General features: G+C 42.5%; 2 protein-coding genes and 1 long non-coding RNA gene across 3 annotated transcripts in view; 2 read left to right on the forward strand and 1 right to left on the reverse strand.

The window, feature by feature from the left end:
• The first annotated feature begins 987 nt into the window (after positions 1-987).
• Positions 988-16,975, forward strand: part of LOC138959474 (uncharacterized) — a 70,592-nt gene continuing 54,604 nt past the window's right edge. The window contains exon 1 of the long non-coding RNA XR_011453724.1: positions 988-1,522. This is a non-coding gene — a long non-coding RNA (uncharacterized lncRNA). The remainder of the gene's footprint in view (positions 1,523-16,975) is intronic.
• On the reverse strand, positions 1,516-11,432 carry LOC138959470 (protoheme IX farnesyltransferase, mitochondrial-like). Its single transcript, XM_070330982.1, has 7 exons — positions 11,142-11,432; positions 9,772-10,080; positions 8,931-9,129; positions 8,270-8,394; positions 7,604-7,674; positions 3,090-3,322; positions 1,516-2,620 (listed from the first exon to the last, which is right to left on the reverse strand). Exons 1-7 carry the CDS (start codon positions 11,274-11,276, stop codon positions 2,190-2,192), a joined length of 1,503 nt encoding a protein of 500 aa, XP_070187083.1. The 5' UTR covers positions 11,277-11,432; the 3' UTR covers positions 1,516-2,189.
• On the forward strand, positions 11,483-15,998 carry LOC138959472 (ribonuclease P protein subunit p21-like). The gene is made up of 4 exons (XM_070330984.1): positions 11,483-11,578; positions 12,221-12,321; positions 12,536-12,618; positions 14,326-15,998. Exons 1-4 carry the CDS (start codon positions 11,507-11,509, stop codon positions 14,442-14,444), a joined length of 375 nt encoding a protein of 124 aa, XP_070187085.1. The 5' UTR covers positions 11,483-11,506; the 3' UTR covers positions 14,445-15,998.

Here is a 16,975-nt window from a genome sequence, read left to right on the forward strand (position 1 = left end):
TCTGTTAAACTCAATTTCTCATATTCCTGAACTTTCCCATAACCTGTTTCCTCAAACTTCCAAAACTTTCTTACCTGAAAAATAACCTGTAGTTTCTTCAAACTTTCCCAGACCATGGGAAGCCTATTATCTGGAGCAGCGTCAGACTACTGGTACAAGCATGATCAGTACATTTTATAAATCTATTATGCCCAGTCAAAAAGTGATTTTCTTACAAATGTAATGCCTGTGTATTTTTTTTAGTCACTGTTTTATTTGCAACAAGAAGGACATTCTAGCCAACAAGGCAGAACCTGACTAATGTATAATCATGCTACATTCTAATTTATTTTTGAATATTCTAAGCAGCAGCTAAACCTCCTTTCCACACTAGCAAAGCACTTTCCTACAGCAAAAGTATAGCTCGTACAATTTCTAGCAACATAAACATCAGGAAAAATGATTAAAGGCAGTTACTGCATACATTTTATTTAAAAACCTTGCATTTTACAACATTCATTTAAAACAATGATGTACAATGTTCTCTCTCTCTCTCTCTTCTCTCTCACTCACGCTCTGTCTCTCTATGACAGCTTGTGACCTGAACATCTGCGAATGCCAAGAAAAAACCATGCTATGAAGCAGGCATTCCATTTTCATCCAAATAAAAAAAATAAAAAAAGACATCCTATGCATCAATATAGACATCTCTGTGTCTTCATGCAAACCACTCATCACTACAACAGTCAACTCTAAAAAGTCACACATTTTTGACTCACATGCGAAGCAAAAGTGAGTCTATGTACTCACCCGAGTCGTCCGTCCGTCCGTCCGGAAAACTTTAACGTTGGATATTTCTTGGACACTATTAAGTCTATCAACACCTGATGTGGCCTGATGGTGTATGGTTACAAGATCTCAAAAAACATGTGCGGCAACTTGACCTCACTTCAAGTTCAAGGTCACAGGGTCCGTAATTGTTGTCTTAAAAACAACCATTTTTCACATTTTTTTCTGAAGTTATCGAGAATGGCAACCTTAGCTATGTATGCCATACAGGGCAATGTAAGCCCTATCTTTGGACACCAGTTTGGTTGACCTTGCTTCAAGGTCAAGGTCGCAAGGGTCCTTTAAAGTTGGATTGTATACATATTTTGAAGTGACCTTGACCCTGAACTATGGAAGATAATTGTTTCAAACTTAAAAATTATGTGGGGCACATGTTATGCTTTCATCATGAGACACATTTGGTCACATATGATCAAGGTCAAGGTCACTTTGACCCTTATGAAATGTGACCAAAATAAGGTAGTGAACCACTAAAAGTGACCATATCTCATGGTAGAAAGAGCCAATAAGCACCATTGTACTTCCTATGTCTTGAATTAACAGCTTTGTGTTGCATGACCTTGGATGACCTTGGGTCAAGGTCACATGTATTTTGATAGGAAAAATGTGTAAAGCAGTTCTTAGTGTATGATGTCATTGCTAGGTTTAGTTATTTGACCTTGACCCTGAAGGTCAAGGTCATGTAAAGGTCAAGGTCAAGCATGTGAGTCGTATGGGCTTTGCCCTTCTTGTTAAGATTTATATACTCACGCATGTCACACTTGGATAGAATCAAAGCCTGTGTTACAAGTAATTCCTAGTTTTCTTCAATCACAATCACAAACAGGGAACACATAGCTTATTATAATACTTTGCAAACTTACAGGAATTTTGTGAATCATTTCAAAGATATCCAAACATTGTTTCTCCTTCCCCATAGCAGTTGTCATACTTTCACCTACACATGTCTGAATGCGTAAGAACAATGCAAGGAATGTCCAGAGAGGTATGTGGAAGGTGTTTCTATAACCTGCCCTGTTATATAGTGCTATATGTTTTATGTAAAATCAATGTCTTGTTTGTACTATTGTTATGTACCACGCCTGAATTTCTCTATGAGATAATAAAGTATTCTTATTCTTATTCTTAAAACATGGGTGCATGTCAGGTATAGAAGCTCTGTCTGACAAAAGTTCAGAGCTACCGATACCATGGGATGAATATTTATCTTTCTCGGTTCAGGCCTTTACTTTTTTTCTGGCACACCTCACAAGAACAGCCCCACATGCACCCACGATAACATGAGCCTCGTGCTATCACAGAAAAATCTTGATCAACATACAAAAAAAAACCCTAAGCTGTAATGACTATGCTCCAAATCATCATACGGACACAGCCACAGCCTGCTCAACAACTTTCGCTTCAGCTGCCTTGGAACTCTGCTTCTGTTTCTTGCTGATCCACATCAAGATCAGCATCGCTGGAAGATGGATCAACGTAAAGCGGAACAACTTCCTGGAGGTCTTGCTGTCGCCATGGCGATAAAACTGCCAGCCCAGGTAGGAGAGATAGAGGTTGAGGGGCAGGGAGTCGGCAGCAAAGGTCCAGGTGGTCAGGTCGACAAGAGGAGCGGCCAGACAAAGACCTGTGGTGGCCAGGCAGTAACGAAGGGCTACTCGCTTGGTCAGGCCCGGGTTGACCACTGACATCATGCGGTATCCAGCGCGAGAGTAGTCCGGGCGGAGGTTCCAGCTGAGGGCGTTGAAGTGCGGGAACTGCCAAGCAAACAGCACTCCCCCCAGCAGCCAAGCACCTGCCAACATAGTTCACAGAGGAAACACATTGATTAAACTTCTTATCTTGTCGATCACACGTCTATACTGATAGACCAGACAGCGAGACAAAACATTGATTAGCAACAATCAAAGCATCACATGACGAAACAAACACTGATCAAAATTAGTTGCAGCCCTTTTCCACAAATCACAGTAGCTCTTGTCAAAAACACATCAAGTATTCAAATTATCTTTGAAAACGCTCACCGGTTAACTAGTCTTCCAAGCCATCAAAGAAGCTAGTACTAGATATTCACTACAACAATATTCTCTGTCTTTATTTTTTGACAGTAATGTGCTAGTCTTCGAAGCGATGAAGAGCATTCTTTTACTACAAACCTTGTTATATCAAACAAACAACCACTGTCCCAACACACACACACATTCCCCCCCCCCCCCCCCCCCCCCTCACACAAATCCTCTAAGCTTTTTCAAACTTCATCTCACCTGCTTCCAAGCCCCCAGTGCAAGCAGCCCAGCCCATCATGGGGGGAATAGCCCCCACCACCGCTCCCACCCAGGTGTTAACGATGCTGACACGCTTCAGTGGCGTGTAAGCCAGTGTATAGAGACCAAGGTTGAAGGCCCCAAGACACGCTGTGATTCCATTCACGCCCAGCGAAAGGATGGCGAGGCCTGTCACACTGGATGCAACCGCAAAGGACACTGCATGCAAGGGGCTGAAACATGGTTGTCAAACAGTTACTCTGCAGGAAAATCTGTGTGAGAGGAAGCAGTGATCAGCAAACTTAAGCTCAAGACCAGTAAACTGGCCTTGATTCTGAAGGATTAAGGGACATTACTAAACCCTCATATTACAGAAGGAAATGCAAAGCGCATGAATGTTTGGTTCAATTCTATGGGCTAAGGGGCTGGAAGACAGTTAGAAGCCCATAACCAGTCAACAGTGATTGCAATAAACCAGATTTATTTTGTGTCAGTTTTCCTTCTGTTTAAGGCAAAGGGAGCCACTAAAATCTAAATTTGTATTTACTTCTACCATAGGCTAATGTTATATACTTATGAAGTGGTAAGGCATATACGATTTCAAAACGGATAACGTTTTCAGTACCGTCACTGTCCGTTACCATGGAAACGACAATCTCCAACTGCCAAAATGGGTTGCTAGGAACACGTTTTTTAGCTTCCCCTTCAATCATAGGAATGTGATTTTTTGCATGTAGGATGTAGGAGTCCATAGATGTGGAATGACAACAGGGATTTTTTCTAGGATGAATAGTTCTAATAAAATATTGTTTTTAGATGAATTATCATGTTTTTCAGCACAATTTTAGTAAATATGACCCGCCTGAACAGTTATTTATTAATTTAAAGAAAATTCCTGTTGTCATTCCACAGGTTGTCCTCTGATAAGCATGTCCCTTAAGTTTCATTGCATTCTGAACAGATGGATTGAAGAAAAATAGTTTCCTAGAAAGCAGGTCATGCAAAAACGCTGAACAGAGAAACAAGGCCGAGAACATTTCAAAGCTCTTTTATTCACCCCAAATCAATGTTAACATAGTTCAGGTACTTTTCACAGACACCTGGTAACTACAGGCTTACCTAAAACTGCCCAGCAGCATATGCTGCACCCCCTTCTAGTCTGATGAGCTCATCCTGTCTTTTGAGTTTAGCTGTAAGCACAGTGTCGCGTCTCTTGTTTAGCTGATCTTTCTTGAACCTGAGGCTGCCAAGAACCCTCTTACACTCCCTAACCTTGTTTAATCTTTTCATGTTACAGCCTGTTGTAAAGCCGTAGAACTGTGCAGTGTTGAGAGCAGCCGCTGGTCCAAAATTGAATTACCTAGCCCCTGTGACGACTGCAAACCGTACGCGATTTTTGCATGCAAATTTGTCCTTGGGGCAGCGAACCCAAACGCTGCTGTGGAGACACTCATTAGAGTTTTGGGTTTTTCCTGACACACATCTCTGAAGCAGATCTTCCGTCAGTCTCTGGTAAACTGGTTCTAGAGGAGGATTCAGCTTCTTGAAGTTGAGAGGTGTATGGACGAGTTTTGCGTGTGGTCCTGGGGGCTTGTTCTGCGCAAGGGCGGCCTGGTAGAAGCACCATGATGTGAAGTCATGCTGTGGCTTGTCATCTGTTAAGTAGCCGTGACGCAGAGATGCCATCACTGCCCGTTTCATGTCTGCAACCCTCCCCCCCCCCCCCCCCCTAATTGCCCGATTGTAATATATCGTCAACTTCTTGATTGTATTCAGAGTCAGCTGACCATACCCTCGCCCTCCCAAAGTGATTCCTTTCTTGAGGCAGTCTGTCAGCAGGTTGCGAAGCGCTGTCCCAAGACGCTTGGAAACGTGATTGATGTACTCTTCTTTTTTGATGGTTACTTGATCTCCATAAAGCTTTATGTTGGAAAGTTCCTGGAAGGTTTTTGTGTCACCGTCTGACAGCATAACTGTGTATCGCAGATTGTGCTGCGACACTGACCTGCCCCACAGAACCCCAGCCGCCTCGACTTCCATGATGCCACTGGAACCTAAAAATAAAATGAACGTTTCAGTCAAAGTCAGCCACTGAATAGCAAACACACAAACAAACAAACACACACACACGCACACACAAAAGGCAATCAGCCACATATCTACCAACATAGACGCTATTATTGCTTTTGTTCAGTACATGTATTACTATGCATGGAACAATACCCAAACACACACGCACATACATGCACAAACACACACACACACAAGGCAATCAGCCACATATCTACCAACATAGACGCTATTATTGTTTTTGTTCAGTACATGTATTACTATGCATGGATCAATACCCAAACACACACACACACACGCACGCACATGCATGCACAAACACACACTCTCTCTCACACACACACGCACACAAGGCAATCAGCCACATATCTACCAATATAGACGCTATTATTGTTTTTGTTCAGTACATGTATTACTATGCATGGATATGGATCAATACCCAAACACACACACACACACACACACACTCACACACACACACACACATGCATGCACAAACACACGCACACACACACACACACACACACACACACAAGGCAATCAGCCACAGATCTACTAACAGTAACATAGACGCTATCATTGTTTTTGTTCAGTACATGTATTACTATGCATGGATTAGTACCCAAACACACACAAATACACACAAACACACACACGTACACGTACGGTACACATAGACAGCGCACACAAAAACACTGACACACATATTCACAAAAACTTACAGATCTATGTAAAATTCAAACACAACACACTATCATCCCATTTCAACAACCGTCTTCACAAACGCACACATACTGTTTAGATCTACGCACTCACCTGCAGAATTCTTGTCACAGATGTCCAGTTGTTTTACCAGCCAGGCAGCATACTCCAGGGGTTTCTCCTGGAGAAGTTTGTTTCCAGTTGTCTGGCAAACATGACAGTAGTTGCACATAACATGAGCGTCTAAGCAAATTCCAGTCAGCACGTCTAGACTACAACACACCCTATTCCAATGTGGGACGAGTGCCCCATGGTCAGCCATGATCCGTCGTAGCTTACACTGACGTCAAGAACACCTCACTGAATACTTTCTCCTCCAGTAGATCTACATCAAGTCGTTGATAGACCACTACATTTCTCAATTGGACTGGTCTCCACATGTAGCGGCAACAAGAAGAAGAAGAAGAAGTCGTTGATAGAGTTTATCAGCTTTCTTCTGGAAGGTTTTGTGATGCACGCCTACCAAATCTAAACTTTCACAAAATTTGTTAAATTGTTGAGCACCTAGCCCACATACCAAGGACGAATAAACGGCTTGCCTGATGAGACCATAATCCGTTTGACCGCTTTCTTTGGAAGCAAGGTATCCATCGGTACCTGGAACAACTTCCTCACACGTTGAACAAGAGACATGCGCGTACACTGCAAGGCCGTGTCCCTGTTTTGAGTCTGGGCATGGTGACAGCGTTGACTGTTTAGGCCTACATTGCGGACAACAAAGTTTGTTTACAAGTCAATACCATCAAAGGTTTCCAAATCAACAAAACATCTCCTTGTTTGGGAAGCCTCTGGACCTGTCGCTTTTGACACGGTGGCTGCTGTGTAGGCCTATGTGTTCCTCTTGAATTGTGTTCGCGTCAAACAGGCAAGAACACACTCTCAGTCCTGACGCAGAATTTGATCTGCATGCCACAGCGGTCGATCCAGATTTTGTGCGCTTTGTCACCGATTGTGTTTTAGTTGTTCTCTTGTCTCTGCAACTCTTCAGTTGTTGTCTTCTCGTACGCTTGCCTTCATTATGTGTTTTTCAGAGCGTTAATCTTTTCACACGAGCCATTTTTCTAAGCAAACTCAGTCGAAAACTAAACGTGGTGAGCAGACGACTTTTAGAACGCGAAAAGCCACGCGAGCCTATCTGACCAATCGTGGCCAGGTATTTACGTCATACCCCCTTATATGGAAAGTGTCTGGGGTTTGATTGTTTGGAAAATAGGGTGGTTTCCCCAGAAGAATCCATATTTAACCGAAAATAACCGCCGAATGACGCAGGGGAGAGAACTGCTGTTCAAACGGTATACGACGTTTCCACGTTGGGCGAGCAGAAATGTCTGTTGTCAATCGTAATTTTTATCGGAAGAGTGAATGAAAAGACAGAAAAATTTGACGGGTTGGTGCAATGAAATATATTTTTAGAGACTTTGATGAATTTGTATAGTGTAATCATATGCATGTCATGAAAGTAGACAGATTGAAAGGTGCAAAACTGCTAACAACTCAAAATGGCTGTGTAAGTCCAATCACTCTAAATTTCAGTGGCGCACTTCGCCTTAAGACTCCTTCCCTGTTATGACCTGCTCTGCTCAGATATTTTGCGGTCTTAAAAAAGCTCTACAGTATGACCAAATCACAAACTCATTAATTCACAAAACATTCAAATAAATTAAGTTTAAAACTATCCTTACCTCATGTGGCCTCGTACTAAGACTCTGTTTTTGGTGCGATTCATCTGTGAATCATAGGGCACTTCAAAGAACTGGAAAATAAAGACAAAGACAAAGGTAAATCAACATCTACAAATACTTGCTCCTTGCAGAATGGAAGTTGAATTTGACATTGGGTTTTCCGTACCCTACAGTTTTCCCTAAATGTTTAAGACTTGAGTGACGATAAAAATTCACCTAATTTATAAAATGAATGACAAAACATCAACATAAGGCTTTTCTCATGTGTAAAGCAGTGCTGTTCTTGGGCCTCAATCTTCGGTCCCTGATACTTAATTTTCTGATCTCAGGCATTGTTGTGATCCCTGGCTGGTTGACCTTCCAATAGTTTTGACCAAAGGAGGAACAATTCTTTGTGACCAGTACATTTGGACCTATAGTAGACATACTTTCCGTCCAGGTCCACCTGACCTATTGTCCTCTGAGACTGGGAAGAACACTGAGTAAGAACTAAGCAAAATAATGTAATCAAGTAAAAACTCAATCAAATATCAGATACTGACAACCATACATAGACTCTCGATCTCTCTACTTCCCCCACCTTCCTTCTCCATTAAACATAATTTTTCCTTCCTGTTCTAACATTCTCAAGATGCTAGCCTCATCTCAGCACTGAGAGCTACTCACCTGGTTGACAGAGTTTGCAGCACAGGAGGTCAGTCCAGTGCCCACAGTGCACAGGACAAAAGTCAGGGGATCGAAAGCGGCTGGAGCCATGGCATAGCCAGCCATTGTGGTCAACACCACTAGACCTGCAACAAAAGCAATGGCTGTGATTGCATGTCTAGCAGCTGGAATGTTATGCTAATTTCTATACATTATTATCCCAATTGGAAAATGTGGGTCATTTGCTCCCACTGGTAAGCTAGCTGCAACAAGAGTTGCGCTATGTACCCAGGTGTGTGCATGTTAAGTTGTAATCAGCCACCTGCACTTCTGGCAGAATGGCAAGAGGTTTTCTATGTGCCACTGCAGTGACACAGGATGGGAAATGGATACAGTCTTCTGATGGTGGGACCTGATTTTCCTGACCCCACAGACATGATCCCTTTGTCTGAGCAGTGTATTGTCTGTCCAGTGTATTGTCTGTCAGCTGCCCCTGAGACTGGACATTTACACATTATGCTGGATATTCTAAATGGTATTTTCTTCTTCCTGCAACATGAATCATGAACTTGTGAAAAACAAATCCGCTGTGACTTCCTCAGAGGTTTTCAGGTCTTACAAGAGTGGTGGTTTTCACTGTACAGACACAAACAAAAATACAGATGAAAAAGCGGAGGAGCACCTGTCAGCCTGATTTTGGACAGCATCATGTAGTACTGGGGGAGTTTCTGCACAGCAAGCACTTGCTCCTGCCACTGGTGTTCATCAATGGAGTCAATCCTTTTTCCTGGGTTGGTTTGATCCGGTTCTGCTGTTGCTGCTGTGACGCGCAGAGCGGTTGTGGGTAACACTGAGCCGTCCAGCAGAACTGTGCGCATCACCTGAACAGAAAACCATATGGCATGATTTCATTTGGAGGTTAAAAGTATAGAATCTGATTTTAAGCAGCTGTTACATATAATTTATTCCCCACAATAACGGGTAGATTGAACTCGGCAGCCCGGTAAAGCAATCAATCTAGGAGAGCGAACACTCTGATATAAAAACAAGCTGAAGTCGGATGTGCTGGGCCTGACTTGTCAGGCGCGTAACGGCAGCACAACGCATCTACGCTCACATGACAGACATGTCTGAGCGAACGACGAAGAAGAAGAATTCCCCACAATGTCAATTGTACTTTTTAAACTATAAGTCCGATAGATTTTCTGAATTAAAACAGTTACTTACTTACTTACTTACTTATGCCTTTGACCCCGTCCGGGGCATAGGCCGCCAACAAGAGCTCGCCAGGCACTCCGATCCTGGGCCAATCTCTCCAGTTGTCTCCAGGTGTAGCCGATGTGTTTCACCACAGTAGCAGGTTATAATACACACACATACAATTGGGTGGATGTAATTTGTAAAGAGATATGGGGAATGCAGACAGATCTACTTATTGGAGTCCTAACATGAACCTTTAATGGATACACCTTCATGTTTATGAACACATTTCATCACAACCAAACACTGCCTCATTCACTTACCTGTTCAGAATGTGGAATGTGTATACTGAAGACTTCATTTCTCTTTGGCATGAACAGTGTCAAGTCGTTTGCAATACTGCCTGCCGTTACACTGACCACCTGTTCTGCATGCTTGAAATGCAAAGTGATTGGTTCTGCTCTGTGGATGTCTTCTATCTGCACCACTGGAACTCTCAAATCCAGCTGTGATGACTGTTCCCTTTCAGTGAGAGGGGGAGGCGAAGCTGGCAGATCCATAACATCATTGAAATTTCCGTGTGCCTTGACAGCACTTGCTGTCTTGGCACTTGTGGCCGCTTTAGTGGCATGCTGCAGAATTAAAAGAGAGTGCAATGTATTTTCACAATTCCATTCAAGACTTTCATATTTCAATTTCTGTGCAAGCTAGGTTCAACTAAGAGCAGGTATGGGAATTGAAAAATGTAATATAGGCTGAAAATTTGTAAGTAATATATATCAAAGTCGACGGCGCCAAGCACCTAGCCTTACTAGGGGGGTCCGGGTGCATTCTCCCCCGGAAAAAAAATTCTCAAAAGAACCCAAACTGTGCAATTTGGTGTCATCTGAGCTCCAATTTTGCCATTACATTCAGTGTTCAGAATCATTTTTGCCTCCCCCATTTATTTTTTTGGCGGAACAAAAAACAATGTTGGCGGAAATTTGCCTTTCGGCGGACCATACCCATGCCTGTAATAATAGACAGTTTGTTGACACCAGCTATAATCATTGCATACACTCTACCAGTACCATTATATAATTAATACATGTACAGTCAAACCTGCCTTTGTCCCCATTTCTCTCTGAAGCAACCACCTGCCCACAACAACCACCCCAAAGGATCCCAGACAAGAGCATTATTTTCTTCGATGTATAATTCACCATTCCACAGCAACCACTTTTGGTTGGTCCCTTGGGTGGTCGTTATAGATAGGTTTAACTTCATATATATCCTTTCATTAATCCTATTGTATATATTCCCCGTAATGTTTTAAATGTGGACCAATTCAAAAAGGATTTTGCAAGGTTCACTGGTACAAAATTGAGGTGAATTTTGACTTTGAACTTTGACTCATTCCACAAACTTTATTTTCACATTCAAAAGACAGGTAAGAAAATGTGAAAAACTGTTCTTACTTTATACTGTATTCCCCCTAAATCCAACACACACACACACAAACAGACCTTCACGCACTGGTAAAAATACATCAAAAAGTAACAAGCCTCCCCTCCCCACCCCACCTGCCACTCTTCAAGAAAAGAAACAAAGCAAAAATAAGTACACAAACAAAACAAATCTATCCATCTGAACTTGAATGTCAATAGGCTTTAGATCAGTTGATCAGTTTCACTTCAACGCCTGACCGCCTTACCCTTCGGCAGTAGGTCGAAGGCGGTACCCTTCTCGCGGTAAGAGCAGACGACGTTGAAATAGAGTTGGCCTCCTTTGCGAACACTTGAACCTTACACATGCGTATCAAGGTTAAACTCAAACGACTTTTATCCATCTCGCCGATCGTGTAGCGCAGCTTTATCAAAGATTCTTCAGCCAACGGTGGACACTTTTTAGTTCATCACATTCTAATTTGCACAAGAGTTACGAAGTGGTTATGTCAACTTGTGATCTTGAAACGTGCACGACCGACTTTTTACACAACCAGCGAGTTTACACACCGGAAATGGAGATACGTATTGTGAGTTATTTCCCCTTGGCCAAGCGACTTTGTTTCGTTTCAAGATGGGGAAAAGTGCGAAACAGAAAGGCTTGGGGAATAAGGAAGCCTATCAACGAATAAATTATTTGTACCAGGTAAAATTCGAAAAATAATATGTGTATTTGACTTGAGGTACTAATTAGGAGATCTTCCTCTCCCCGGTCTGCTTCTGATATCTGTTACTGTCGCGTATTCATGATAGTTGACACATGTATGTAATATGTAGGAGACTGTGTGTGCCAAAAGGTCAGGTGTCATGTCTACTGTCCCGAATGACACACGATTGCTGACATTTCACCATTGCCAACAGAATAAACAAATAAGAAATAGGTAGAAAATGAATGTGAAAACTGACTTTAATTGTTGATCAGTATTTTCTATACCACTAACAAATAATCTACTTGCACATAGCTGTTTGGCAAATGTATGTTGCATGGGACACACTGACATGAAAGTGGAAGATGTTTTTCCCTCTAGAGAAACTACATATCAAGTTACACTTTTTGTGCTCTTCCATTCCAGTTGGCAATCAATTGTATTGATGCATGTATGGCTGAACATGTTAGGATGTCATACATATTGTCACAGTAGTTATAGATTCTCCGTGCCAACTTTTTAGTAAAGTTCAAACTATATCAAAAGTTTGTGCGTGGGTGGGTGTTATTACTATTGTCATCCTATATTGTCAAGTTATATATTTTATGTAATATAACCTGTCCTGACTTTTCTTGTCACAGGCAGCTCATCTGTGCCTCCAGCAGTCACCCAGCAACCCAGAGATGTGCAGGTTCTACATCAATACTATGAGATCTGTTGCGGAGAAACATGTCATACGCATGTATGTATTGATGACATTGACCAATAATAATTTAAAAAATGCTGCATTAATTGTTTTGTTTTTTTAAGTATACTCATAATAACTTTTAATTGTGTATGGTCACATTGATTGCGGATAGTCACCTGTATTAAATTTTTATGTGAACTGAAAAAAATATGGTGTCATTTGATCTGTATGCAAATATAATACTGTACGTATCTTTCTGCTTTTGCAGGCATCCAGAGATAAAGAGATCCATCTGCAAGAAATGCTGCATGCTGCTGTTACCAGGCATCACATCCATTTCCAGAAATAAAAGTAAGTTGTCAAGATTATGATTTCAGCAGGTTAGCAACAAGAACTGATGACGCAGGACGTATTGCCTAGGGAAGGTCCACAGCAGCTGTAATCCGTTGAAATGTCAAATGAGAAGAGTTTCAACTGGCTTACCAATACAGTAGTACTCCCCCTTAACGACCCCCCTGTTTACGACCACCCCCTTTTTACGACCGATTTTGCTACCACGGATGCATTCTACTATATAATGAACCCCCAGTGAACGACTCACCCCAAAACGCGACTTACGACCGAGCTTTTGGGGATGAATTACGACTTTCGCGCATTTGTAGTCGAGCAGACGAAAACAATACATGGCAGCTCTTGCTCTTCGAACTATCGCGAGACGAAAAAAAACCTAAATCTCGCGCACGATAGAATCCGCAGCGACTTCCTTAGGAGTCGGGAAGACGCAAATCCTGTGTATCGTCAAGGATAATGACCCAAAACGCGACTTACGACCGAGCTTTTTGGGATGATTTACGACTTTTGCGCATATTTCGAGCAGACGAAAACACAACATGGCGGCTCTCGCTCCTCCAACTATCGCGAGAAGAAATAAAAACGAAATCTCGCGCGCGCGAGATCCTGATACATCCGGGTTTTTTCTGCACACTATCTTGTCACGACGACTGTCTTGTTGACAAACGAAGATTCGCGAAAGAAAAAGAAAAGCGCCGACTCTTGAGTAGAGAGCTAATAAAGTAATCGCAAATCGAGCGAAGTGGCAATCCGCGGCGACTTCCTTGGGAGTCGCGAATACGAAAATCCTGTGTGTCGTCAAGGATAATGACTCTGTGTTATCTAGATGGTGAGAAGGATAGCGAAGCGAAAGTACGCAAAGAGAGGAGCCTGTACAAAGACCTCAACGATCGTGGTCAAGTTTAGCGATGCAAGGCGACGAATCATTCGTATGAGCAGAAAGATGATTCGGAAGAAAAGTCGTTATGCTTTCTATCGAGTTAGGACATTCGGATTTTACTGGTTGCGCCACAATCATGACAATGTCAAATGTGCTTCGCTCAGCGGGGAGCGAGCATTACGCCATGAGTAAATTTGAGTTCGTTGTTCTGCTGTAATGTGTTTGGGTGTGTGTGTGTGTGTGTGTGTGTTTTGATATGACAGTAAACTGCAACTGTGTGTTTGTGTGTAAACATGACAGTACATACACTGCAACCAAATTCATGACCGACCGGCCAAAAACTCAAACCCCCCTTTTAAGACCCCCCCTTTTTACGACCTAATTTTCAAGGTTTTTCCAAAGTCGTAAACAGGGGGTTCTACTGTAGTATTTACATGAGTGCGGAGGCTTTGAGAAGGAATACAGTGTTAAAATCAGTGCTTGTCTATAAATAGCTCATTTTCTAGTCAGAGTTCTTTTGGAAGGACTTATAGTTATATATATGTAGCAAGAACCGATTTCAAGTTTTCCGAAACAGCTTTATTATCCTTTGATGTACTAAGGAAGAAACCATTTGATTTACAGGTGGACACTATTGCTTGAATGTCAAGTCAGATCTGTTTGTGTACATGCTAGCATACAGCGATATTGCATTTGACACTATTCTTCCATTTTGAGGTCAAATTGTTTCCCATAAAAATGTGCATGCTCTAGTGTGTTTACACATACAGTGCAGTTATGGTTGGCTATCTGTACATTCAATTTGCATTGGCTTTTTTTCTGTGCAGAGAAGGGTGAACGGTACACGGTGGTGTCCTGCCTGGAGTGTGGCAGTGTAAAGCGCTTTCCATGGGGGAAGAACTACCAGCTGTGGGTTGAAAAGCCAGCGGCTTGGCAGCCTTCTTGATGACGCTGTGTTGGGTGGGAGGGAGGGAGAAAGGGGCAGCTTGAGGGTGTGCAGTATGTATCAAATTTATTTTTGCTTGAAAATGTGGCAGCAGAAAGTGACTTATGTTTCACTGCTGTGTGAGAGACAAGTTGTGGCTGATTATTTTTATGTTATGTGCGTGCAGTTTGTGATGGCAAAATTGGATTGGCATGCATGCTGTGGCTTTTATTGTTTATATTCAGACTTGAATACAACTTCCTCTAGACCTTAATGTTTGAAAATATCTGTTAGGTGTTTTATGGGCTGTGGATGAGTTGCGCCCCTTCAAGTTGAGGCAACCACACATTGTCACTGATCAGCAGAAACAAACGATCATGGCAGTGATGTTCCTAGGACTGGAGGGCAACAGGACAAAATGTCCTGAATCAAAAAACTAATAGGACATCATGTCCTGACTACAAAAAAACAATAGGACATTCAGATCAAGCGAACCAATCATGGCACCTAGCCTAACCTTTTTAGATGCCAGTGCGGATTTGCGAAAGTTGCTGCAACCAACGGTGAACGAGTTTGAGGCAACGTCATCCTCCTGACAGATGGTGCAGAACATCAGTTCTTTTTCTTTGCTGTAGCTGAGCCAAGGGAACATAGAAAACCAGCTCTGCACAAACTTTCTGGTCGCCCCTACTTTCGTTTCTTGCGTCTCTTCCTGCGTCTCTTCCTGAGGTTGTAGATCTATTGGCTCACCTTCTGAGGCTTCAGTCTCCGACGGGGCCGAAGGCCCTGCAACTTGACTGTCCGTGTCGTCCTTTTTTTTAACAAAGCCACTCAAAAGTGTCTGCCCTTTTCCCACGCAAACCTTTTTCTTCGGCGGCATCTTTGCAGAAATGTGGCGGCGGAAGTAAAGTGTCGCTGTCAAAAGTAGCGAGAGTTGTGGCTCTTGTAATATTGTTCGGTCGAGAGTTGCTTCCCTTGTGTTATTGTTCGACCGAGAGTGAAAATTGAAGTTCAAGTAGGCCCCGATTCGAACTCGTTTTAACGGGGTTTGATACTTCAGTTTGTACAGATTCTTCTTGCAGTGACCGCTCTAGACGTAATACTAACGGACAATGACCGCTGACTTCGCGATCGGATCGGACATTTGACGGGACAGAGGTGTTTGCAATCGGTCATTTTACAACCTAAATCGGTCTATGACCGATGACCGACGCCTCGGAACATCACTGCATGGCGTTACAGTGAACATGCTCTGATGTGCATGGTACGACCTGTCTGCTGGATATGATGCCCTTTGCATGCATGCACACCAAATATCACTATTCACTGGTACCATGATCACGTGCCTGTACTGATAAGAGACTATGTGTACAATGTCCTTACCTCAGCTTAAATGGGCACAACTCTTCCATAACAAATGACACCAACAAAAAAAATCATTTCTATGTTGGCTATCCAGGACAAAGGACAGAACACATACATGTACCTACACACACATGCATAGTCATTTATGTGATTTATTTATAAATGTCCATTATTATTATTTAAGTTATTGAGACATCCCAGTGCACTAAGGGATTTATAGAGCAAATCGAGAAAATTCATTATTGAACGAAGCGCATAGCGCTGAGTTCAATAATTATTTTCGAGATTTGCTCTATAAATCCCTTAGTGCACTGGGATTGTTTCAATAACGATATTGTCAGTACCGCCATAGAAAAAGAAGATTCCAAGCGCACATTTTGCAACGCGCATTTGAATAGGCATAACTGTGTGGTCAGGTCGTGTACAGTAAAGATCTACTTTTGTGAGGGGTGTCTCAAGTGTGTCGTGCTTTCGTCACACGCATTTTAATTTCTGTTGGTAAATTCCAGTGTAGCGTTAATCTGAACAGTGATGATCTTTCAGAGAGACCTCATTTGAACTCGGAGAAAGGGCTGTGCTCTTCATTATTTGCGATTCAAAACCTCCAGTCGAGCTTCGACGGATTGACTGTGCGGAGTGACTCCCCTTGAATTGACTCGAAGCCGCGGGACTCGACGGTTCGCACATTTTCAAAACAAATGTGGCATATTTCTCGTGTTGTATCTTCACTCATCGGGGAGTCTGATACTAAATATGAACGGTAAGAATGCTCTGAACCCTACACGTATTATATCCCCATCGTTTTTTCGTTCACATTTGCCCAACATGTTAATTTGCTGAGCGGGGTTTATGTCGTCTGCTAGGGCAATCAAACCACTGCATGCAGTCTGCACGCACGAGGCACGCTGGTAATAAGTCTTATAATGGTAAGAACGTTCTGAACCCTACACGTTTTCGATTACGATTGTTCTTGCCTTGAAATAATAATTCGGAAACCATTCATTTACTGAACTGATGCAGTCGTATTTCAGTGTAGTCAGTGCGGCTACGTATGACAGAGTCGATCGAGTCAGTCTTCCAAACTGGTCTAGCTGGTACGTTATCGGAATAACACTTGTGTTTTCTGCTAGCGGGTGGGAATTTTATATTAACTCATCATTTGGTAATGTGGATGATAAGCTACATGC

The sequence above is a fragment of the Littorina saxatilis genome, linkage group LG2 (genome assembly GCF_037325665.1).
Source record: "Littorina saxatilis isolate snail1 linkage group LG2, US_GU_Lsax_2.0, whole genome shotgun sequence".
Lineage (NCBI taxonomy): Eukaryota > Metazoa > Mollusca > Gastropoda > Littorinimorpha > Littorinidae > Littorina > Littorina saxatilis.